This window comes from Somniosus microcephalus, chromosome 15, assembly GCF_052327205.1.
Source record: "Somniosus microcephalus isolate GS21.2 chromosome 15, FLI_Smic_1.0, whole genome shotgun sequence".
In the NCBI taxonomy this organism is placed as follows: domain Eukaryota; kingdom Metazoa; phylum Chordata; class Chondrichthyes; order Squaliformes; family Somniosidae; genus Somniosus; species Somniosus microcephalus.
Genome location: NC_141001.1, coordinates 23,939,492 through 23,963,132, shown reverse-complemented (window position 1 = coordinate 23,963,132; position 23,641 = coordinate 23,939,492). Strand labels below are relative to the sequence as shown.

General features: G+C 53.8%; 1 protein-coding gene across 1 annotated transcript in view; it reads left to right on the top strand.

The window, feature by feature from the left end:
• The first annotated feature begins 1,470 nt into the window (after nucleotides 1-1,470).
• LOC147106581 (inactive serine protease PAMR1-like) overlaps nucleotides 1,471-23,641 on the top strand; it is a 275,461-nt gene continuing 253,290 nt past the window's right edge. Inside the window, exon 1 of the mRNA XM_086007553.1 lies at nucleotides 1,471-1,717. Within this exon, the coding sequence (XP_085863679.1) occupies nucleotides 1,549-1,717 (169 nt within the window). The 5' untranslated portion in view covers nucleotides 1,471-1,548. The remainder of the gene's footprint in view (nucleotides 1,718-23,641) is intronic.

Sequence of the window (23,641 nt, the reverse complement as noted above, 5' to 3'; positions counted from 1 at the left end):
CTTTGTTTCTTCCTGCAGGCTTCAGTCGGTTTGTATATGGAGAGTCTCGCACCTCCGTGTTGCAGATGAGAGATGGCCGTTGCATTCTCAGATGCAACAAACATCTCATTCCTGTAAAGAAAGAAGGTTGATGAGGCCTTGTATGCAAGCTGCAGAGATTGTCACTGTTTGACAGCTTCACAGAGCTGTCAAACGATGACAATTCATCTGTCAAAAATTTTTTGACAGATGAAACGTCATATGTTGACGTGCTCTGCAACTGGTTCTCTCTTGATTGGGCTGCTAAGCCTGCTGGGCGGGCTTAACAAGGTCAATCAAGGGAGAATAGCGTGGGATGGCCACAAATCGATGGAGGCGGGACATCGACCCGACAAGCAGCAGTCCCACCTCCAACGCACCCCCAGTCACAAAATCGCCCCCATGTTCTCTGGATTACTAGTCCAGTAATTTAACTACATTAATGTCATAAACCACCAGATTGCAGCTTAATCTGTGACTGGATCACTCGCTGGACTGTCCCACCCCCATTGGTTTGAGTGTAAATTCTACATATAATGGCCATCCCCAGACTCCCTCTGACCTGCACTTCAAAACATGAAGCTTAGTAATAAAGATAAGAAACAGGTGCCCAGGCACCTAGTTCAGTCGCCGTTCCTTTTGCCTCTGCTCAAATACCCTGGTTTGCAGGTATAACGACACTCTTGCCTTTTACCAGTGGGAACACTGACAACTTAGATCAAGGCCCCCTTGAAACTGACAGTGAGATAGTCTCGTGCGGGAAGATGGCGGTAAGTCCTTTGCTTTTATAATTTTTGATCTTGTTGAAAAACAGGGCATTAGAGAGACTCAAACCACCCAAAGGTTGTCTACCCAGCGAGCAGCTGAGCCGCATCGACCAGGAAGGTCCCGGGTTCGAGCATAGCCTGCGTTGAGTTAGCTGATCACAGCCAGGGCAGTGACAGGGGCACAATAATTGTATTCTGTGCCCTAGCCTGGCCTGGGGCCGAGAAACTTGGCCGGGATTCTGTTCCGTATGATCAACATGTGGTTAAGTCACTGGTGCGGGGGGGGGTGGAGGGGGGAGGGTGGTAACTATTGCCTGTGAAACCAAACCCAAGCAAGGAGTCAAAGCCTTCGGGCAGTGAGAAAGTTGGCAGAAAAAATAATAAACAATTTATAGCAGATATGTGCTCCTTCTTCAGATTTTATTCAGATTATTATAATAATATACAGGATGTACAGATAAATCAGCTTGGCCTCAGGGGACAACAGAATTTCAGTTGTGCGATCAAAATGTTCAGAGGGGGTTCAAACGGTGAGTGTGAGGTGTAAAATGCAGCTAGGGGTTTGCGTGTCTATTAAAGGCGCACAAACTCTGAACAGCAAACTAGTTGCTTTCTGTGTGCATGCCGGGGACCAGCCAGCTTTAATGGAAAGGCTGGAGCCCTCACTGGGATGATGTCATATATTTCTCATGTGAGAGTTGTCTGTGCTTTTGGATGGAAGTTTTTTAAATTCTGTGCTGGAAAGTATTTGGGGTTCTGTAATATGAACTCAGTGTGTCTTGGGGAATCCGGTGAAAGAAAACCACTGGCTGTAACGTTAAGGGCAGACAACCCGAAGGGCAAGAGGAGCCACAGTCTGAGCAGAATGGTGGGCTGGACGGTCCTGACACTGCTTATCCTCCAAATGCCAAGTGTCTTATGTCTGCCGAAAGGTAAGGCTTAAACAATTGAATGCATGACGGTATCTTTACCTTACCGGCACACAGCCGATCAGCATCAGGTTCCGAGCAGCAGTGAGCCCAGACTTCACATGGGGCTCCGAGCAGCAGTGACCCCGGGGATGGGGCTCTGAGCAGCAGTGAGTCCGGGGATGAAGCTCTGAGCAGCAGTGACCACGGGGATGGAGCTCTGAGCAGCAGTGCGCCCGGGCATGGAGCTCTGAGCAGCAGTGACCCCAGGGATGGAGCTCTGAGCAGCAGTGAGTCCGGGCATGGAGCTCTGAGCAGCAGTGAGCCCGGGGATGGGGCTCTGAGCAGCAGTGACCACGGGGATGAAGCTCTGAGCAGCAGTGACCCCGGGGATGGGGCTCCGAGCAGCAGTGAGCCCGGGGATGGGGCTCCGAGCAGCAGTGAGCCCAGACTTCACATGGGGCTCCGAGCAGCAGTGAGCCCAGACTTCACATGGAGCTCTGAGCAGCAGTGAGCCCGGGGATGGAGCTCTGAGCAGCAGTGACCCCGGGGATGGATTTCTGAGCAGCAGTGACCCCGGGGATGGATCTCTGAGCAGCAGTGACCCCGGGGATGGATCTCTGAGCAGCAGTGACCCCGGGGATGGATCTCTGAGCAGCAGTGATCCCGGGGATAGGGCTCCGAGCAGCATTGAGCCCGGGGATGGATCTCTGAGCAGCAGTGACGCCGGGCATGGAGCTCTGAGCAGCAGTGAGCCCGGGGATGGGGCTCCGAGCAGCAGTGACCACGGGGATGGGGCTCCGAGCAGCAGTGACCACGGGGATGGGGCTCTGAGCAGCAGTGACCACGGGGATGGGGCTCTGAGCAGCAGTGACCACGGGGATGGGGCTCCGAGCAGCAGTGAGCCCGGGGATGGGGCTCCGAGCAGCAGTGAGCCAGGGGATGGGGCTCCGAGCAGCAGTGAGCCCGGGGATGGGGCTCTGAGCAGCAGTAACCCCGGGCATGGAGCTCTGAGCAGCAGTGAACCCGGGGATGGAGCTCTGAGCAGCAGTGAGCCCGGGGATGGGGCTCTGAGCAGCAGTGAGCCCGGGCATGGAGCTCCGAGCAGCAGTGACCCCGGGCATGGAGCTCTGAGCAGCAGTGACCCCGGGCATGGAGCTCTGAGCAGCAGTGACCCCGGGGATGGGGCTGTGAGCAGCAGTGACCCCGGGGATGGGGCTCTGAGCAGCAATGACCACGGGGATGGGGCTCTGAGCAGCAATGACTACGGGGATGGGGCTCCGAGCAGCTGTGACCCCGGGCATGGAGCTCTGAGCAGCAGTGACCCCGGGGATAGGGCTCTGAGCAGCAGTGACCCCGGGGATGGGGCTCTGAGCAGCAGTGACCCCGGGGATGGGGCTCCGAGCAGCAGTGAACCCGGGGATGGAGCTCTGAGCAGCAGTGACCCCGGGGATGGGGCTCTGAGCAGCAGTGACCCCGGGGATGGGGCTCTGAGCAGCTCTGAGCCCAGACTTAACATGGGGCTTCGATCAGCAGTGAGCCTAGACTTCATATGGGGCTCGATCAGCAGTGAGCCCAGACTTCACATGGGGCTCGATCAGCAATGAGCCCAGAATTCACATGGGGCTCTGAGCAGCAGTGAGCCCAGACTTCACATGGGGCTCCGATCAGCAGTGAGCCCGGGGATGGTGCTCTGAGCAGCAGTGAGCCCAGACTTCACATGGGGCTCGAGCAGCAGTGAGCCCAGACTTCACATGGGGCTCCGATCAGCAGTGAGCCCGGGGATGGTGCTCTGAGCAGCAGCGAGCCCAGACTTCACATGGGGCTCGAGCAGCAGTGAGCCCAGACTTCACATGGGGATCGATCAGCAGCGAGCCCAGACTTCACATGGGGCACGAGCAGCAGTGAGCCCAGGCAACCACTCTCTGCAATGGAGCTTCTAACCTTTCAACTGACCTGGCTTGGGGGTTAGAGGGAAACGTTGATGACATCACACGTGAAATTGTGGCCACGCTCTCTAATTTCCGAGACTTTAGGCTTGTGTTAGTGCATCGACTGAGCTCTGCTTAAACTGTCATCGAGTGTGGTTCCCTCTGGCAGCTGTCTATTCAATTTATATTAGCTATGCTGAAATAAAGGATATTTAATTTTTCAGACTGCTTTGGACTTTTGCTTCCACACTGGGATCATTTTGTTGCTGTCAAACAAGTTGTGAATTACCTGCAAGTACATCAACCTAAGCTAGTCAATGAGGATAGGGCTGGTTGACTTAAACTTCCCTCTAGTCTGCCATATAAGGGATATATCTAATGGCATTGCCTTCATTTCTTTTTAAAATTCAGTTGTCCCAGGCTAAAAACTATTTTTATACTTAAAGCAGAAAACGATTTCACTTTGTTGATTGAGACTGTTCCTCTTAATCATTCAGGAGATTTCCTCATTCAGCTGCAAATATTCTCTCCCCTACCAACCTATCCGTTGATACTATGCATGAACCTAGGCTAAAAGGGTGGACAGACCTTCAAACATTGCTGCTCCCCATGTCCATTTACTACTGATCCCCGTGTCCAGTCACTAATGCTCCCCATTACCAGTCAGTGCCGTGCCCCGTGTCCGGTCACTGCCACTCCCTGTGTCTAGTCACTGTCAGTCCTCGTGTCCAGTCACTGCCGGTCCACGTCTCCAGTCACTGCCGGTCCCCGTATCCAGTACACTGCCGCTCCCCGTGTCCAGTCACTGCCCAGCCCTGTGTCCACTCACTACCGCTCCCCGTGTCCAGTCACTGCCGCTCCCCGTGTCCAGTCACTGCCGGTCCCCGTGTCCACTCACTGCCACTCAACGTGTCCAGTCACTACCGGTCCCCGTGTCCAGTCACTGCCGGTCCCCGTGTCCACTCACTGCCACTCAACGTGTCCAGTCACTACCGGTCCCCGTGTCCAGTCACTGCCGGTCCCCGTGTCCACTCACTGCCGCTCCCCGTGTCCAGTCACTGCCCATCCCCATGTTCAGTCACTGCCACTCCTTGTCTCCACTCACTGTCGCTCACTGTGTCCAGTCACTACCGGTCCCCGTGTCCACTCACTGCCACTCCCCGTGTCCACTCACTGCCCCTCCCCGTGTCCAGTCACTACCACTCCCCGTGTCCAGTCACTGCCACCACCCGTGTCCAGTCACTGCCGCTCCCCGTGTCCAGTCACTGCCGCTCCCTGTGTCCAGTCACTGCCGGTCCCCGTGTCCAGTCACTGCAGCTCCCCGTGTCCAGTCACTGCCGCTCCCCGTGTCCAGTCACTACCGCACCCCACGTCAAGTCACTGCCGCTCCCCGTGTCCAGTCACTGCCGGTCCCCGTGTCCAGTCACTGCCAGTCCCCTTTTCCAGTCACTGCCACTCCCCGTGTCCAGTCACTGCAGCTCCCCGTGCCCATTCACTGCTGGTCCCCCTGTCCAGCCACTTCCACTCCCCATGTCCAGTCACTGCCGCAACCCGTGTCCAGTCACTGCCGGTACCCGTGTCCAGTCACTGACACGCCCCATGTCCAGTCACTGCCACGCCTCGTGTCCAGTCACTGCCGCTCCCCGTGTCCAGTCACTCCCGGTCCCCGTGTCCAGTTACTGCCGCTCCCCGTGTCCACTCACTGCCGCAACCCGTGTCCAGTCACTGCCGGTCCCCGTGTCCACTCACTGCCGGTCCCCGTGTCAAGTCACTGCCAGTCCCCGTGTCTAGTCACTGCCTCTCCCCATGTCCAGTCACTGCCACTCCACGTGTCCACTCACTGCCGCAAACCTTGTCCGGTCACTGCCGCTCCCCGTGTCCAGTCACTGCCACTGCCCGTGTCCAGTCACTGCCGGTTCCCGTGTCTAGTCAATCCTGATTCCCGTGTCCAGTCACTGCCGCTCCCCGTGTCCACTCACTGCCGCAACCCGTGTCCAGTCACTGCCGGTCCCCGTGTCCAATCACTGCCGCTCCCCGTATCCAGTCACTGCCACTCCCTGTGTCCAGTCACTGCCGGTTCCCGTGTCCAGTCACTGCCGCTCCCCATGTCCACTCACTGCTGCAACCCGTGTCCAGTCACTGCCGGTCCCCGTGTCTAATCACTCCCGGTCCTCGTGTCCAGTCACTGCCGGTCCCCGTGTCCAGTCACTGCCGCTCCCCGTGTCCAGTCACTCCCGGTCCCCATGTCCACTCACTGCCACTCCCCATGTCCAGTCACTGCCCCTCCCCATGTCCAGTCACTGCCGCTCCCCGTGTCCATTCACTGCCAGTCCCCGTGTCTAGTCACTGCCGCTCCCCGTGTCCAGTCACTGCCGCTCCCCGTGTCCATTCACTGCCGCTCCCCGTGTCAAGTCACTGCCGCTCCCCATGTCCAGTCACTGCCACTCCCCATGTCCAGTCACTGCCCCTCCCCATGTCCAGTCACTGTCGCTCCCCATGTCCCGTCACTGCCCCTCCCCGTGTCCAGTCACAGTTGCTCCCCGTGTCCTGTCACTCCGCTCCCCGTGTCCAGTCACTGCTGTCTCCGTGTCCAGTCACTTCTGCTCCCCGTGTCCAGTCAGTGCTACTCCCCATGTCCAGTCACTGCCGCTCCCCGTGTCCACTCAGTGCCGCTCCCCATGTCCAGTCACTGCCGCTCCCCGTGTCCAGTCACTGCCGCTCCCCGTGTCCAGTCACTGCCGCTCCCTGTGTCCAGTCACTGCCGGTCCCTGTGTCCAGTCACTGCCGGTCCCCGTGTCCAGTCACTGCCGGTCCCCGTGTCCAGTCACTACAGCTCCCCATGTCCAGTCACTGCCACTCCCCGTGTCCAGTCACTGCCGGTCACCGTGTCCAGTCACTGCCGCTCCGCGTGTCCAGTCACTGCCGCTCCGCGTGTCCAGTCACTGACGGTCCCCGTGTCCACTCACCGCCGGTACCCGTGTCCAGTCACAGCTGCTGCCCGTGTCCAGTCATTGCCGCTCCCCGTGTCCAGTCACTGCCGGTCCCTGTGTCCACTCACTGCCAGTCCCCGTGTCCACTCACTGCCGCTCCCCATGTCCAGTCACAGCTGCTCCCCGTGTCCAGTCACTGCCACTCCCATGTCCAGTCACTGCCGCTCCCCGTGTTGTCACTGCCGGTCCCCGTGTCCACTCACTGCCGGTGCCCGTGTCCAGTAGCTGCTGCTCCCTGTGTCCAGTCGCAGCCGCTCCCCGTGTCCACTCACTGCCGGTCCCCGTGTCCAGTCACTGCCGGTTCCCGTGTCCAGTCACTGCCTCTCCCCGTGTCCAGTCACTGCCACTCCCCGTGTCCACTCACTGCCGCAACCCGTGTCCAGTCACTGCCGGTACCCGTGTCCAGTCGCTGCCGCTCCCCGTGTCCAGTCACTGCCTCTCCCCGTGTCCAGTCACTGCCGGTCCCCGTGTCCAGTCACTCCCTGTCCCCGTGTCCAGTCACTGCCGCTCCCCATGTCCACTCACTGCCGCAAACCGTGTCCACTCACTGCCGGTCCCCGTTTCCAGTCACTGCCGGTCCCCGTGTCCACTCACTGCCGCAACCCGTGTCCAGTCACTGCCGGTCCCCGTGTCCAGTCATTGCTGGTCCCTGTGTCCACTCACAGCCGGTCCCTGTGTCCACTCACAGCTGGTCCCCGTGTCCAGTCACAGCCGGTCCCCGTGTCCAGTCACTGCCAGTCCCCGTGTCCACTCACTGCCGGTCCCCGTGTCCAGTCACTGCCAGTCCCCTTTTCCAGTCACTTTCGCTCCCCATGTCCAGTCACTGCCGCTCCCCGTGTCCAGTCACTGCAGCTCCCCGTGTCCATTCACTGCCGGTTCCCCTGTCCAGTCACTGCCACTCCCCGTGTCCAGTCACTGCCTCTCCACGTGTCCAGTCACTGCTGGTCTGCTTGTCCAGTCACTGCCGGTCCCCGTGTCCAATCACTGCCGGTCCCCATGTCCAGTCACTGCTGGTCCCCGTGTCCAGTGACCGCCGGTCCCCGTGTCCACTCACTGCCCCTCCTCGTGTCCAGTCACTGCCACTCCCCGTTTCCAGTCACTGCCACTCCCCATGTCCAGTCACTGCCGCTCTCTGTGTCCAGTCACTGCCAGTCCCCGTGTCCAGTCACTACCGCTCCTCATATCCAGTCACTGCCGCTCCCCGTGTCCAGTCACAGCCTGACATCGGCAGTGGGGAAATGCTAGAGTCCATTATAAAAGATGTAATAGCAGAGCACTTGGAAAACAGTGACAGGATCGGACAAAGGCATCGTGGATGTACAAAAGGTACATCGTGCTTGACTACTGGAATTTTTTGAGGATGTAACTGGTAGAATAGATAAGGGAGAACCAGTGGATGTGGTGTATTTGGACTTTCAGAAGCCTTTCGATAAGGTCCTGCATAAGAGATTGGCGTGCAAAGTTAAAGCACATGGGATTGGGGGTAAGGTACTGACTTGGATAGAGAACTGGTTGGCAGACAGGAAGCAAAGAGTTGGAATAAACAGCTCTTTTTCCGAGTGGCAGGCAGTGACTAGTGGGGTACAGCAGGGATCGGTGCTAGGACCCCAGCTATTCACAATATATATTAATGATCTAGACGAGGGACCTAGATGTAATATCTCCAAGTTTGCAGACGACACAAAGCTGGGTGGGTGTGTGTGCTGTGAGGAGGATGCAGAGAAACTCCAGGATGATTTGGACAGGTTGGTTGATTGGGCAGATGCATAGCAGATGCAGTATAATGTGGATAAATGTGAGGTTATCCACTTTGGTGGCAAAAACAGGAAGACAGATTATTATCTGAATGGCAATAGATTGGGAAAAGGGGAAGTGCAATGAGACCTGGGTGTCCTTGTGCACCAGTCGCTGAAGGTAAGCATGCAGGTGCAGCAGGCGGTTAAGAAGGCAAATGGTATTGTGAGGGTGCCGGTTAGTTCCCTCAGTAACCCCTAGATGGCACCTTCACTTGTTTGTTTTCTTTTGCTAAATTGTTACTTGCTTACTTAACTGCCTTTTATCAGGTTCATTGGTTTCACCTGGTGTTGCTTGTATTTAAGTTCTGTGGTTTCTTCCCTCTGTGCTCAGTCTTGACAAGCTGTTGGCCTAGTGGTAGTGTGTCTTGAGCTCCCATGTTTGTAACTGTCTACCTGTGTGATTCTAGTAAAGTACTTTTATTTAAGACTGCATACCTGCTTCTCGCCTTGTCTGTCAGCACTTGGGTCCAGAACCAGCCTCGCCCTGACAGCAAGACAGAGCCAGTATGGACCCAGCAGTGGTGGAGGAATATTGTGCTATTCTCTCCCTTCAAGGTGCTTTCCTCGGCAGCCTTGAGCAACTTCTCCAAAGCATTTCAGACAAGGTAGATATGTGGACTCAGACCATTCAACACCCAGCTGCTGTGGCTTCTGCTCAGGATGTTCCTCCTCAGTCAGTTCCTTTGGATACTACCCCACCGGTCGCCGACCTCCAGACTCACCGAGAGCCTCGCCTACCCACGCCAGAGCGCTATGACGGTCATCCGGGCAAGTGTCGCGGCTTCTTGACCCAGAGCTCCCTAGTTTTTGAACTCCAACCCTCCATGTTCCTATCACCCCGCTCTAAGGTAGCGTTCATCATATCACTACTCTCGGGGAAAAGCTCTCGCCTGGGCTACCGCTATCTGGGAGCAGCAATCTGTCGTCTGCTCGGACATTCTCCTTTTCGCCGAAGTGATGAGCAAAGTCTTTGACCATCCTGTGAGTGGACGGGAGGCAGCTAAGAGACTTTTGAATCTCCGCCAGGGCAACTGCAGCGTAGCCGACTTTGCCATTGAATTCAGCACACTCGCTGCGGAAAGCCTCTGGAACACCGAGGCCCTTCTCTCCACGTTTCTTCATGGCCTCTCTGAATCTATCAAAGATGAACTGGTGTCCAGAGAGGTTCCGGAGGACCTTGACATGCTCATCTCCCTTGCCATCAGAGTGGATAACTGCCTCCGGGAGCATGGTAGAGAGAGGAGATTCACTACTTCCACAGAGGTGAGATCTTCCGGTGTTTCGAATCTGACCAAGAGTTTCCAAGTACCCCCGAGTCCACCTGTTAGCACCGAAGAGGAATCTATGCAACTCAGCAGAACTCAGCTCTCCCAGTTTGAGAGACAGAGGAGACTGAGAGAGGGGTGTTGTCTTTACTGTGGCCTGTATGGCCATCTCAGAGCCACATGTCCTGAGCTTCAGGAAAAAGCCAGGAGGATTGGGAAAATACAGACAGATCAAATCCCTTCTCCTACCCCTTCTGTCTTCCAAACCCTGCTTCCCACTCGTCTCTCTTGGGAGGGACAACAGTACAACCTCCAGGCGTTTGTTGGCTCCGGGCCGCTGGCTGTTTTATCGATGCCACCCTTGTGCGCAGCCTGAAAATTCCTTTCTCCCGCCTTGACAAGCCTTTACAAGTCACCGCCCTCGACGGCAGGCCCCTTGGTTCTGGGCGTATTCATCATATCACCGGAGTATTACATGTCCAAGTAGGGGAGAGACATCAAGAGTTGCTGCAGTTTCACCTTATCGATTCACCTGAGCTCCCTCTCGTTCTTGGACATCCGTGGCTCTCTCTTCACAACCATCACATTGACTGGACTACCGGGACTGTGCTGGAGTGGGGTCCTTCATGTCTAGCCAACTGTCTTAAGGTCTTCCCTAGTCCACCCCGTCCTTCCTCTCCCGAGCCAGCTGATCAGCTGGACCTTGCTCATGTGCCCCCTGAATATTCGGACCTCCTTGCTGTGTTTAGTAAGAGGCGGTCCACTACACTCCCCCCACACCGGTCCTACGACTGCGCCATTGATCTCCTGCCTGGCACTAGCCCCCCTCGGGGTCGGCTCTACTCTCTCTCTGGCCCTGAGAATGTTTCCATGGACGAATACATCAAGGAAGCCCTCGCTACAGGTTTCATTCGCCCTTCCACCGCCCCAGCGGGTGCTGGCTTCTTTTTTGTAAAGAAGAAGGACGGCGGTCTCAGGCCTTGTATAGACTATCGGGGGCTTAACAAAATTGCCATTAAGAACCGCTATCCTCTCCCTTTGATGTCTTCAGCGTTTGAGCAGCTGCAGGGAGATACCATCTTCTCCAAACTTGACCTCCGCAACGCGTACAACCTGGTCCGCATTAGGGAGGAGGATGAATGGAAGACTGCCTTTATCACCCCTAGTGGTCACTGGGAATACCTCGTCATGCCCTTTGGTCTCACTAACGCTCCTGCTGTCTTCCAAGCTCTGGTCAATGACGTGCTCTGGGACCTGCTGAACCAGTTCGTGTTTGTTTATTTGGATGACATTCTCATCTTCTCAAAGTCCCCCCAGCAGCATGTCCAACATGTCAGACAGGTTCTGCAGAGGCTTTTGGAGAACCGTCTCTTTGTCAAACCCGAGAAATGTGAATTCCACGTCTCTAAGGTCACCTTCCTGGGCTACGTCATCTCCTGTGGAAGCGTCCAGATGGATCCCAGCAAGGTTCAAGCTATCTTGAACTGGCCGCGTCCCACGTCGGTTAAGCAGGTTCAGCGGTTCCTGGGATTCGCCAACTTTTACAGACACCTCATCCGCAACTTCAGCTCCCTTGCTGCCTCCCTCTCCGCATTGACCAAGGGCTCATCTCTACGGTTCAGTTGGTCTTCTGAAGCGGAACGGGCCTTCCAGGAGCTCAAACAACGCTTCACCTCTGCTCCCATCCTGGTACACCCGGACCCCACTCTGCCCTTTATCGTAGAGGTGGATGCCTCGGATATTGGAGTCGGGGCTGTCCTGTCCCAGCGCTCCCCTAAGGACCAAAAGCTACATCCCTGTGCCTTCTTTTCCCGTCGTCTGAAGCCAGCAGATGTCGGCAACAGGGAGCTCTTGGCAGTTAAGTTGGCCTTGGAGGAGTGGAGACACTGGTTGGAGGGAGCAGAGCATCCTTTTGTCGTCTGGACCGACCATAAAAATCTGACATATATCCAGGACGCCAAGCGCCTCAACCCTCGGCAGGCCAGGTGGGCTCTCTTCTTTAACCGGTTCAACTTTCTCCTGTCGTACCGCCCAGGGTCTAAGAACCTCAAACCGGATGCCCTTTCTCGCCAGTTTGACCCCTCGGAAAAGGACCGGACCCCGGAACCTATCATCCCCAGTTCCTGCATCGTTACTCCCGTCGCATGGGAGATTGAGACTGTGGTGCAAGAGGCCCAACGTCAGGAGTCTGACCCTGGAGGAGGCCCTCCTAATAGCCTTTATGTCCCCAGTCAGGTGCGCGCCCAGGTCCTTCAATGGGGGCACTCTTCTCGATTGACTGGTCATCCTGGGATCCGTCGGACTCTCGAGTCCCTGAAGAGGAGGTTCTGGTGGCCCTCTATTGAAGCCGACACCCGGGCCTTTGTCTCTGCTTGTCCCGTCTGTGCCCAGAACAAGACATCCCAACAACCCCCGCTTGGTCTCCTGCATCCCTTGCCCATCCCCAGCCGTCCCTGGTCTCATATCTCCCTGGATTTCATCACCGGGCTACCTCCATCTGAGGGATTCACTACCATCCTAGTTGTGGTCGATCGCTTTTCCAAGGCTGCTCACTTCGTCCCTCTTGTCAAGCTTCCCTCTGCCAGAGAGACTGCCCAGCTGGTTGTCCAGCATGTCTTCCGCCTCCATGGCTTGCCCCTGGATGTCGTCTCTGACCGTGGTCCCCAGTTCTCATCCAGGTTCTGGAAGGTTTTTTGTTCCCTCCTGGGCGCTTCTGTCAGTCTCTCCTCTGGGTTCCACCCACAGTCGAACAGCCAGACTGAGAGAACCAACCAAGATCTGGAAAGGGTGCTAAGAAGCTTTGTGTCCTCCAATCCTTCCACCTGGAGCAAGTATCTGGTCTGGGCAGAGTACGCGCACAATACCTTTCAGAGCTCCTCCACGGGCCTCTCACCTTTCGAATGTCAATATGGCTTCCAACCGCCACTCTTCCCTGAACAGGAGAGGGAGGTAGGAGTCCCGGCTGCCCAGGGGTTCGTCCAACGCCACCGCCGTACCTGGAGGAGGGTCCGATCTGCCTTGCAGCTCGCTTCTTCTCGGCAGAAAGTGCAGGCTGACCGACACCACCGCCCAGCTCCTCGGTTCCGGACCGGACAGAAGGTCTGGCTGTCTACCCGGAATCTTCCGCTCCATGTGGAGTCCTGCAAGTTGGTTCCCCGGTTCATCGGACCGTTTAGGATCTTGGAAAAAGTAAACCCTGTGGCCTACCGGCTCCTCCTTCCTCGGTCGATGAAGATACATCCCACGTTCCACGTCTCTCACCTCAAGCCGGTACTTACCAGTCCCTTGGTCCCTGCTTCCAGACCTCCCCCGCCCCCACACCCCCCCCCGCCCCGCTTGATCGATGGTCAGCAAGCCTACACTGTCCGTCGCCTCCTTGATAGTCGCCGGGTTAGGAGGAGCATTCAATACCTGGTCGACTGGGAGCGTTATGGTCCTGAAGAGTGTTCCTGGGTTCCGGCCCGGGACATTTTGGATCCTGAACTCATCAGGGATTTTCGCCGTCGCCACCCTGATTATCCAGGAGGAAGGTCAGGAGCCGTTCCTAGGGGAGGGGGTCCTGAGAGGGTGCCGGTTATTTCCCTCAGTAACCCCTAGATGGCACCTTCACTTGTTTGTTTCCCTTTGTTAATTGTTACTTGTTTACTTAACTGCCTTTTATCAGGTTCATTGGTTTCACCTGGTGTTGCTTGTATTTAAGTTCTGTTGTTTCTTCCCTCTGTGCTCAGTCTTGACAAGCCATTGGCCTAGTGGTAGCTTGTCTTGAGCTCCCATGTTTGTAACTGTCTACCTGTGTGATTCTAGTAAAGTACTTTTATTTAAGACTGCATACCTGCTTCTCGCCTCGTCTGTCTGCACTTGGGTCCAGAACCAGCCTCGCCCTGACAGGTATGTTGGCCTTCATAGCGAGAGGATTCGAGTACAGGAGCAAGGATGTCTTGCTGCAGTTGTACAGGGCCTTGGTGAGGTCACACCTTGAGTATTGTGTGCAGTTTTGGTCTCCTTATCTCAGGAAGGATGCTCTTGCCATGGAGGGAGTGCAGCAAAGATTCACCAGACTGATACCTGGGATGGCAGGAATGACGTATGAAGAGAGATTGGGTCGATTAGGCTTATATTCGCTAGAGTTTAGATGGATGAGAGGGGATCTCATTGAAACTTATAAAATTCTAACAGGACTAGACAGACTAGATGCAGGAAGGATGTTCCTGATGGCGGGAGAGTGCAGAACCAGGGGTCACAGTCTAAGGATAAGGGATAAGCCATTTAGGACTGAGATGAGGAGGAATTTCTTCACTCAGAGTGGTGAACCTGTGGAATTCTCTGCCACACAGGGCAGTTGAGGCCAACTTATATTAAATATATTCACGAAGGAGTTAGATATATTTCTTAAGGCTAAAGGGATCAAGGGATATGGGGAGAAAGCAGGGACAGGGTACTGAATTTGGATGATCAGCCATGATCTCATTAAATGGCGGAACAGGCACGAGGGGCCGAATGGCCTACTCCTGCTCCTATCTTCTATGTTACTATGTCCCCGTGTCCAGTCACTGACGGTCCCCGTGTCCAGTCGCTGCCGGTCCCCTTTTCCAGTCGCTGCCGCTCCCCTTTTCCAGTCGCTGCCACTCCCCGTGTCCAGTCGCTGCCGCTCCCCGTGTCCAGTCGCTGCCGCTCCCCGTGTCCAGTCGCTGCCGTACATCGGTAGTGGGGAAAATGCGAGAGTCCATAGCAGAGCACTTCGAAAACAGTGACAGGATCAGACAAAGGCATCGTGGATTTACAAAAGGTAAATCGTGCTTGACTAATCTACTGGAATTTTTTGAGGATGTAACTGGTAGAATAGATAAGGGAGAACCAGTGGATGTGGTGTATTTGGACTTTCAGAAGGCTTTTGATAAGGTCCCGCATAAGAGATTGGCGTGCAAAGTTAAAGCACATGAGATTGGGGGTAAGGTACTGACTTGGATAGAGAACTGGTTGGCAGACAGGAAGCAAAGAGTTGGAATAAATGGCTCTTTTTCCGAGTGGCAGGCAGTGACGAGTGGGGTACCGCAGGGATCGGTGCTAGGACCCAGCTATTCACAATATATATTAATGATCTAGATGAGGGAACTAAATGTAATATCTCCAAGTTTGCAGATGACACAAAGCTGGGTGGGCGTTGTAATGATCAGTAACATGTCATTCTAGAATGGTACACTAGGTGGAGCTGTATGTTTAAGTAAGGGACTACCCACGATGCACTAGGCTACCCACAAAGCAGTAGTCAAGATGGATGCTGTACAAGTCCACATGGCTGAATAAAGTGACTAGTTCAAGCTAGCTGTTCATAATAAGAATGTCTAGTTATTTATGAACATAACAGGCATGTGTGCTGTGAGGAGGATGCAGAGAAACTCCAGTATGATTTGGACAGGTTGGTTGATTGGGCAGATGCATAGCAGATGCAGTATAATGTGGATAAATGTGAGGTTATCCACTTTGGTGGCAAAAACAGGAAGACAGATTATTATCTGAATGGCAATAGATTGGGAAAAGGGGAAGTGCAACGAGACCTGGGTGCCCTTGCGCACCAGTCGCTGAAGGTAAGCATGCAGGTGCAGCAGGCGGTTAAGAAGGCAAATGGTATGTTGGTCTTCATAGCGAGAGCATTCGAGTACAGGAGCAAGGATGTCTTGCTGCAGTGGTACATGGCCTTGGTGAGGCCACACCTTGAGTATTGTGTGCAGTTTTGGTCGCCTTATCTGAGGAAGGCTGTTCTTGCCATGGAGGGAGTGCAGCAAAGATTCACCAGACTGATACCTGGGATGGCAGGAATGACGTATGAGGAGAGATTGGGTCGATTAGGCTTATATTTGCTCGAGTTTAGAAGGATGAGAGGGGCTCTCATTGAAACTTATAAAATTCTAACAGGACTAGACAGACTAGATGCAGGAAGGATGTTCCCGATGGTCGGGGACTCCAGAACCAGGGGTCACAGTCTAAAGATAAGGGGTAAGCCATTTAGGACAGAGATGAGGAGGAATTTCTTCACCCAGAGTGGTGAACCTGTGGAATTCTCTACCACAGAAGGCAGTAGAGGCCAATTCATTAAATATATTCAATAAGGAATTAGATATATTTCTTAAGGCTAAAGGGATCAAGGGATATGGGGAGAAAGCAGGGACAGGGTACTGAATTTGGATGATCAGCCATAGTCTCATTAAATGGCGGAGCGGGCTCGAGGGGCGGAATGGCCTACTCCTGCTCCTATCTTCTATATTTCTATGTCCCTGTGTCCAATCACTGCCGCTCCCCGCGTCCAGTCACTCCCGGTCCCCACGTCCAGTCACTCCCGGTCCCCGCATCCAGCCACTTCCGCGTCCAGCCACTTCCGCTCCCCGCGTCCAGCCACTTCCGCTCCCCGCGTCCAGCCACTTCCGCTCCCCGCGCCCAGCCACTTCCGCTCCCCGCGCCCAGCCACTTCCGCTCCCCGCGCCCAGCCACTTCCGCTCCCCGCATCCAGCCACTTCCGCTCCCCGCGCCTCAATAATACACGGACTTCGGGAGAACAGTTTAACAGGTACTTTACTGAACAAGAGGCAGCTTGAAACTGAAACTACAGAAGCCTGCTAGGGCCTTTTATACAGGGGTGGTCACTGCCGGTACTGCAGTCTAAGACCAGTTATTCCCTTAAAGGTACATACACAACAATTCCTCCCCTTTTAGATAAACAGTACATAACATTCATTTAACAACTAAATAATAACTAATTACAATTACAATTTTCTCAGTAATATATACATCAACTGAAATAGTCATTTATAAGTTCAGTCATTGAGGAGGCTTCCTGATCCGGACTAGATAGCGCCTTTCTCAAGTATCCTGTTCTGGCGGTGGAGTCAATTCTGGCTCATTGTCATTGGTTGGTTCGTCAGCTTCCAATACCCCTGCTTCTGAGGTAGACGCAATCTGTACTTCGGGCTCATTACCAGGTGCACATGCTTGTGGTACAGGTTTGGCTTGTTACTGTGACTCTAGAATCTGGTCAGCATGGTGTCTCACGATGCTCTCTCCAATGTCCACTGTGTACATTAGTGGTCCCTGCTTTGTGCATATCGTGCCTGGCTGCCATTTTTCTGTTCGGTAATCGAGGGTCAAGACTGGTTGCCCTATCTTGAAGCTCCTGGTTGGCTTCTCATTTATGTGCTGGAACTGCTTATCCTCAACATCTCATCTTATGTTTGGTTTGAGCAAATCCAAGCGACATCTTAGTCTCCGGTTGAAAAACAGTACGGCTGGAGTTTGGTTGGTTACTGCATGTGTCGCATTCCGGTAAGCAAACAGGAAGTTGTCCACCTTGTGTTGCAGTGGTATGTCGTCATTACACATTGCCTTGATGGCCTTCTGAAAGGTCTGAACAAACCTCTCAGCCAATCCATTTGTGGCTGGATGATATGGGGCAGATGTGTAATGTTTCACCCCATTATTCTTCAGGAACCTCCGGAAATCCTCAGACACAAACTGTGGGCCATTGTCGGAACAGATCTGTTCTGGCAACCTATTCCTGGCGAAGATGGTCCTTAGGACTGCAATAGTTTGCTCCGTGGTGGTGGAGGACATTTTAATGACCTCTGGCCATTTCGAATGGGCGTCCACAGCAATTAGAAACATTGATTTCGCTGGTCCATTTATGGACTCAATGTGTACCCATTGCCATAGAGACGAGGGCCACTCCCATGGATGTAGCGGGGCCTGTGGTGGAGCGTTTTGAACCTTCTGGCATCCTGTGCATCTCTTGGTCATATCCTCGATTTCTTTATCGATTCCCGGCCACCACACAAACGCCCTGGCTAGGCTCTTCATTTTTACCCCTCCCAGATGACCCTCGTGAAGCTCATTGAGTACTCTATCTCTGAACTTGGGTGGAATTACCACTCAGGATCCACACATCAAGGTTCCCCGGCACACTGACAGCTGTTCCCTCCTTGGCGAGAATGCTGGCAACAGTGAGTCGCCATATGCTGGCCATCCCTTCACCGTCAAATCATAGACCCGAGAGAGTGTCGGGTCATTTCGGGTTTCCTTCTCAATACTTGCGTTTGTAACAGGCAAACATTCGACTATGGTCGCATGGAATATCTCCACTGGGTCCACTGCAGGTGCTTCTTCTGCCGTAGGCAACGGTAGGCGCGACAGCCCATCAGCGTTTCCATGTTGTTTCGTACCTTTGTACTCTATGTCATACTGATGTGCCCCTAGAAAAAGTGACCATCTTTGCAGCCGTTGCGCCGTCATCACCAGAACGCCCTTCTTTGGGTTAAAAATTGAGACCAGGGGCTGATGATCAGTCAGTAGGGTGAATTTCTGCCCATGCAGAAAGTGATTGAACTTCTTCACCCCCCCACACCAGGCCGAGGGCCTCCCTGTCAATCTGGGCGTAGTTACGCTTGGCTGAGGTTAGCGAGCGCGATGCAAAAGCTAGTGGCCTCTCTGAACCATCACGGAATTTGTGTGACAGCACCGCTCCAATGCCATAAGGTGACGCATCACATGCCAACCGAATCGGTAGTGTTGGGTTGTAGTGGGCCAATACTTCTTTGAAGTGATTTGGCATTTGCATTCCTGAAAGGCACGCTTACACTCATCACTCCATTTCCATGTTACACCAGTTTGAAGCAGGGCATTCAGTGGGTGCAGAATTGTAGATAAATTCGGCAAGAACTTATGGTAGTAGTTCACCAACCCGAGGAACGACCTCAGTTGCGACACATTTTCTGGTGCTGGAGCCTTGACTACAGCCTCAATCTTGTCCGGCGACTTATGCAACCCTTCCTCATCAATCATGTGGCCACAATACGAGATTTTTCTCCTGAAGAACTCGCATTTGGGGCGGTTGGCTCGAAGCCCATATTCCTGCAATCTCGTGAGCACCTGTTCCAGGTTGGCAAGATGTTCATTGTCATTTTCGCCCGTAACCAGGATATCGTCCAAATAACACTGGGTCCCCGGGATCCCTTGCAGGACTTGTTCCATTGCCCTCTGCCACATAGCCGGGGCCGATGCTACCCAAATACCAGTTGATTGTACTGGTAAAGGCCTTTGTGAGTGTTTATCGTGAGGTATTTCCTAGATGCTTCTTCCACCTCCATTTGTAGATACGCTTGAGCCAGGTCAATCTTTGTAAAACGTTTCCCTCCAGATAGTGAGGCGAAAATATCTTCTATCCGCGGAAGCGGATACTGTACTGTGTGCAGGACTGGGTTCACAGTCACCTTGAAGTCCCCACAGATGCGAACCTTCCTTGGCTCCCCAGGCGTGCTGCTCAATGCTTTCTTCATTACAGGAACGATGGGTATGGCCCACTCGCTCCAGTCCACCTTAGACAGCACCCCCGAACGCTCCAGACTCTCCAGTTCAGCTTCCACAGCTGGGCGTATCGCGTATGGCACCGGTCTGGCCTTGAAAAATTTTGGGGTTGCGTTATCCTCAATCTTTATGGTTGCCTTTACTCCTTTTAGAATCCCAAGTCCTTGTTGGAACACCTCTTCCACGTCAGATAGAATTTGTGACAGACGTCCAGGTGCGATGTCATCATCTTTTTTGTCAGTCACAGTTAGTGCCAGAATGGAATGCCGATCCAATTGTAGTCTTCGGATCCATTCACGTCCCAATAATGGTGGTCCTCCATCTTGTAGTATATACATGTATAGTTTCTGTGTTTCCTTTCCGTTATATTCAACTGGCACCCTTATTTTTCCTCTGGGGTAGACCTTTTGCCCCGTGTATGTCTTCAATACAATGGACGTGTCCTTTAAGGGTATGTGTGAGAATAGCCGCTCATAGTCTCGTCAATTCATGACAGTTAGGGCTGATCCTGTGTCCAATTTCATCTTCACTGGGGACCCTGCTATCATGAGGGTGACCCAAATGGTTCGGTGATCTTCTTTTGCGATCACGTTGTGTAACTTTAAACAACTTAGTCGCCTGCTCCCGGAGTCCTTATCACTCTCCTGATCTTCTGAACTACTATCTGTCAGTTTCTTTACTTTCCTGTACTGTTCCTTATTAGTTCTTGTCGTGTTGGTCTTCTTTCCCGACCTGCAGACTCTTGCTATATGTCCCATTTTCCCGCATTGCCTGCATATTTTGTCTTTAAACCAGTGGTCCTTCTGCTCATGGGTTGTTCTGCCGCAGCGGTAGCACTTTTTGGCTCCATACGCCATTTCGTTAGCGCTGTATTCTTGTGGTTTCTGTTGTATTTCCGCAGCTCCCCGTGCTGCTGCTTCGTAGGATACTGCCACGCTGAAAGCCTGTTCTAGCGTCAGGTCCTTTTTTGAAAGTAGTCGTTTCTGGGTTCCTTCACTCTGGAGCCCGCAGACAAACTTATCCCGTAAGGTGTCTGCCAGTCCTGCTCCGAACTGGCAGTGCTTCGATAACTTGCGTAGTTCTGTAAGATAGTCAGCATTGCTCTCATCTTTGTGCTGGTTTCTTTTATGGAACTTGAATCTTTCTGCTATCAGCTTAGATGTTCCTGTAAGATATGAACAATCTCCTCAAAACTTTTCTCCATTGGTTTAGCTGGGGTAATTAAATTCCGCAATAAGCCGTACGTACTCGCACCCATCAGATTTAATAATACTGACGCCCTCTTGCCATCAGCCACCTCATTTGCCTTGCAGTACACTTCAATTCTTTCCACATACGTGGTCCAGTCTTCTACCTCATTGTCAAAAGCAGTGATACTGCCACTTTTCGGTATCTTGGGCGATTTAAAATGACGCCTCCCGCGCTTTTGCTTCTTCCCCTTACTGCCACGCTGCTCCTAGCGTTCTATGGGGTAATGGCGGCGACCCGCAGCTTTGGCGCGTCTCGTTTTCCTTCCCCCCCCGTTTAGTTTCTCTCCGCTGTCCTGTTCTCGAGCACCGACCGCGCCCTGTGCGCTCCACCCTCTCTCTCTTGTTTTCTTTTCCCGGCGACGCTGTGCGGCCCGATTTGTGGAGCTGCTCGATCGAGCTTGAGCCCGCCGCAGTCCGGAAGGGTCAGCGCACTACCTGCTACCAGCACGATTCGCTGGAACCACAGTCTCTCCCGCAATTCTCCAAACACCGATGGATTCTTTGGGTGGTTGCCCTCGGTCGACGCCCGTTGCTCAGACTACGACCTTCCAGGACCTTCCTTTCAGGCGAGATCCCCGTGAGATGATGCCACACTGCAGGTGAGTTCGAACTGACTCGTCGCCACTGTAAAGTCCGCGCCTCAATAATACACGGATTCGGGAGAACAGTTTAACAGGTACTTTACTAAACAAGAGGCAGCTTGAAACTGAAACTACAGAAGCCTGCTAGGGCCTTTTATACAGGGGTGGTCACTGCCAGTACTGCAGTCTAAGACCAGTTATTCCCTTAAAGATACATACACAACAACGGCTGGTCCCCGTGTCCACTCACTGCCACTCCCCGTGTCCAGTCACTGCCGCTCCCCGTGTCCAGTCCCAGCTGCTCCCCGTGTCCACTCACTGCCGCTCCCCTTGTCCACTCACTGCCGGTCCCCGTGTCCACTCACTGCCCATCCCCTTGTCCAGTCACTGCCACTCCCCGTGTCCAGTCACTGCCGGTCCCCGTGTCCGGTCACTGCCGGTCCCCGTGCCCGGTCACTGCCGGTCCCCCGTGCCCAGTCACTGCCGGTCCCCGTGTCCAGTCACTGCCTCTCCCCATGTCCAGTCACTGCCACTCCCCGTGTCCACTCATTCCGGTCCCCGTGTCCACTCACTGCCCCTCCCCGTGTCCAGTCACTGCCGGTCCCCGTGTCCGGTCACTGCCGGTCCCTGTGTCCACTCACTGCCCATCCCCTTGTCCAGTCACTGCCACTCCCCGTGTCCAGTCACTGCCGGTCCCCGTGTCCGGTCACTGCCGGTCCCCGTGCCCGGTCACTGCCGGTCCCCCGTGCCCAGTCACTGCCGGTCCCCGTGTCCAGTCACTGCCTCTCCCCATGTCCAGTCACTGCCACTCCCCGTGTCCACTCATTCCGGTCCCCGTGTCCACTCACTGCCCCTCCCCGTGTCCAGTCACTGCCCCTCCCCGTGTCCAGTCACTGCCGGTCCCCGTGTCCGGTCACTGCCGGTCCCCGTGCCCGGTCACTGCCGGTCCCCGTGCCCAGTCACTGCCGGTCCCCGTGTCCAGTCACTGCCTCTCCCCATGTCCAGTCACTGCCACTCCCCGTGTCCACTCATTCCGGTCCCCGTGTCCACTCACTGCCCATCCCCTTGTCCAGTCACTGCCCCTCCCCGTGTCCAGTCACTGCCGGTCCCCGTGTCCGGTCACTGCCGGTCCCCGTGCCCGGTCACTGCCGGTCCCCGTGCCCAGTCACTGCCGGTCCCCGTGTCCAGTCACTGCCTCTCCCCATGTCCAGTCACTGCCACTCCCCGTGTCCACTCACTTCCGGTCCCCGTGTCCAGTCTCGCCCGGTCCCCATGTCCAGTCACTGCCGCTCCCCGTGTCACTCACTGCCGCAACCTGTGTCCACTCACTGCCGGTCCCCGTGTCCAGCAGCTGCTGCTCCCCGTGTCCAGTCACTGCCAGTCCCCGTGTCCAGAGCGGGACAAATATCCTTGCGGGGAGGTTTGCTAGCACTTTTCGGGGGGGTTTAAACTAGAATGGCAGGGGGTTGGGAACCTGAGCAGGGAGACAGAGGAAAGGGAAACAGGGATAAAAGCAAAAGATAGGAAGGAGAAAAACAAAAGTGGCAGTCAGAGAAATCAACGGTTTAAATCAAACGTGGCCACAGAAAATAATAATTCTAATAGGTCTAAAAGGGTTAAAAAAACAAGCCTGAGGCTTTGTGTCTTAATGCGAGGAGCATTTGTAATAAGGTGGACGAATTGGCTGCGTAAATAGAGGTAAACGAATATGATTTGGTTGGGATTACGGAAACGTGGCTCAAGGGTGGCCAAGACTGGGAACTCAACATCCAGAGGTATTCGATATTCAGGAAAGATAGGCAAAAAGGAAAGGGAGGTGGGGTAGCATTACTGGTTAAAGAAGGGATTAATACAATTGTAATGAAGGATATTAGCTCTGATGATGTGGAATCTGTATGGGTAGAATTGAGAAATACTAAGGGGAAAAAAACATTAGTGGGAGTGGTATATAGACCTCCAAACAGTAAGGCGGAGTTTGGGGATGACATTAAAAGGGAAACTAAAGAAGCGTGCAATAAGGGCACAGCAGTATTCATGGGTGACTTTAATCTACGTATAGATTGGGCCAACCAAATTAATAACAATAATGTGGAGGAGGAATTCCTGGAGTGTTTACGGGATTGTTTCCTGGACCAATATGTTGAGGAACCAACCAGAGATCAGGCCATCTTAGATTGGATATTATGCAACGAGAAAGGATTAATTATCAATCTTGTTGTACGAGGCCCCTTGGGTCGGAGCGATCATAACATGCTCGAATTCTTCATTAAGATGGAGAATGAAGTAGTTGACTCAGACTAGGGTCCTCAATTTAAATAAAGGAAACTACGATGGTCTGAGGAGCGAGTTGGGTAGGATTGATTGGGGAATGGCACTCAAAGGGTTGGTGTGGAGATGCCGGAGTTGGACTGGGGTGGACAAATGTAAGAAGTCACACAACACCAGGTTATAGTCCAACAGCTTTATTTGAAATCACAAGCTTTCGGAGCGCTGCTCCTTCGTGCTCCAGGTGAAGTGGAGAAAAGCATAAAGACACAGCTTATATAGTCGGAGAATCATGTCAGATGTTTACAGGTAATGTTTCCAACTGCCATTTATCACACCTCGGCAGAGAGATAATCACAGCAATCAAAGGTGTGAATGGTGTCCAAACAGGTCAGTCAGGAAAACATTACATCAAAGGGTTGACGGTGGATAGGCAATGGCAAACATTCAAAGACCGAATGGATGAGCTACAGAATTTGTTCATCCCAGTTTGGCATAAAAATAAAACAAAGAAGGTGACTC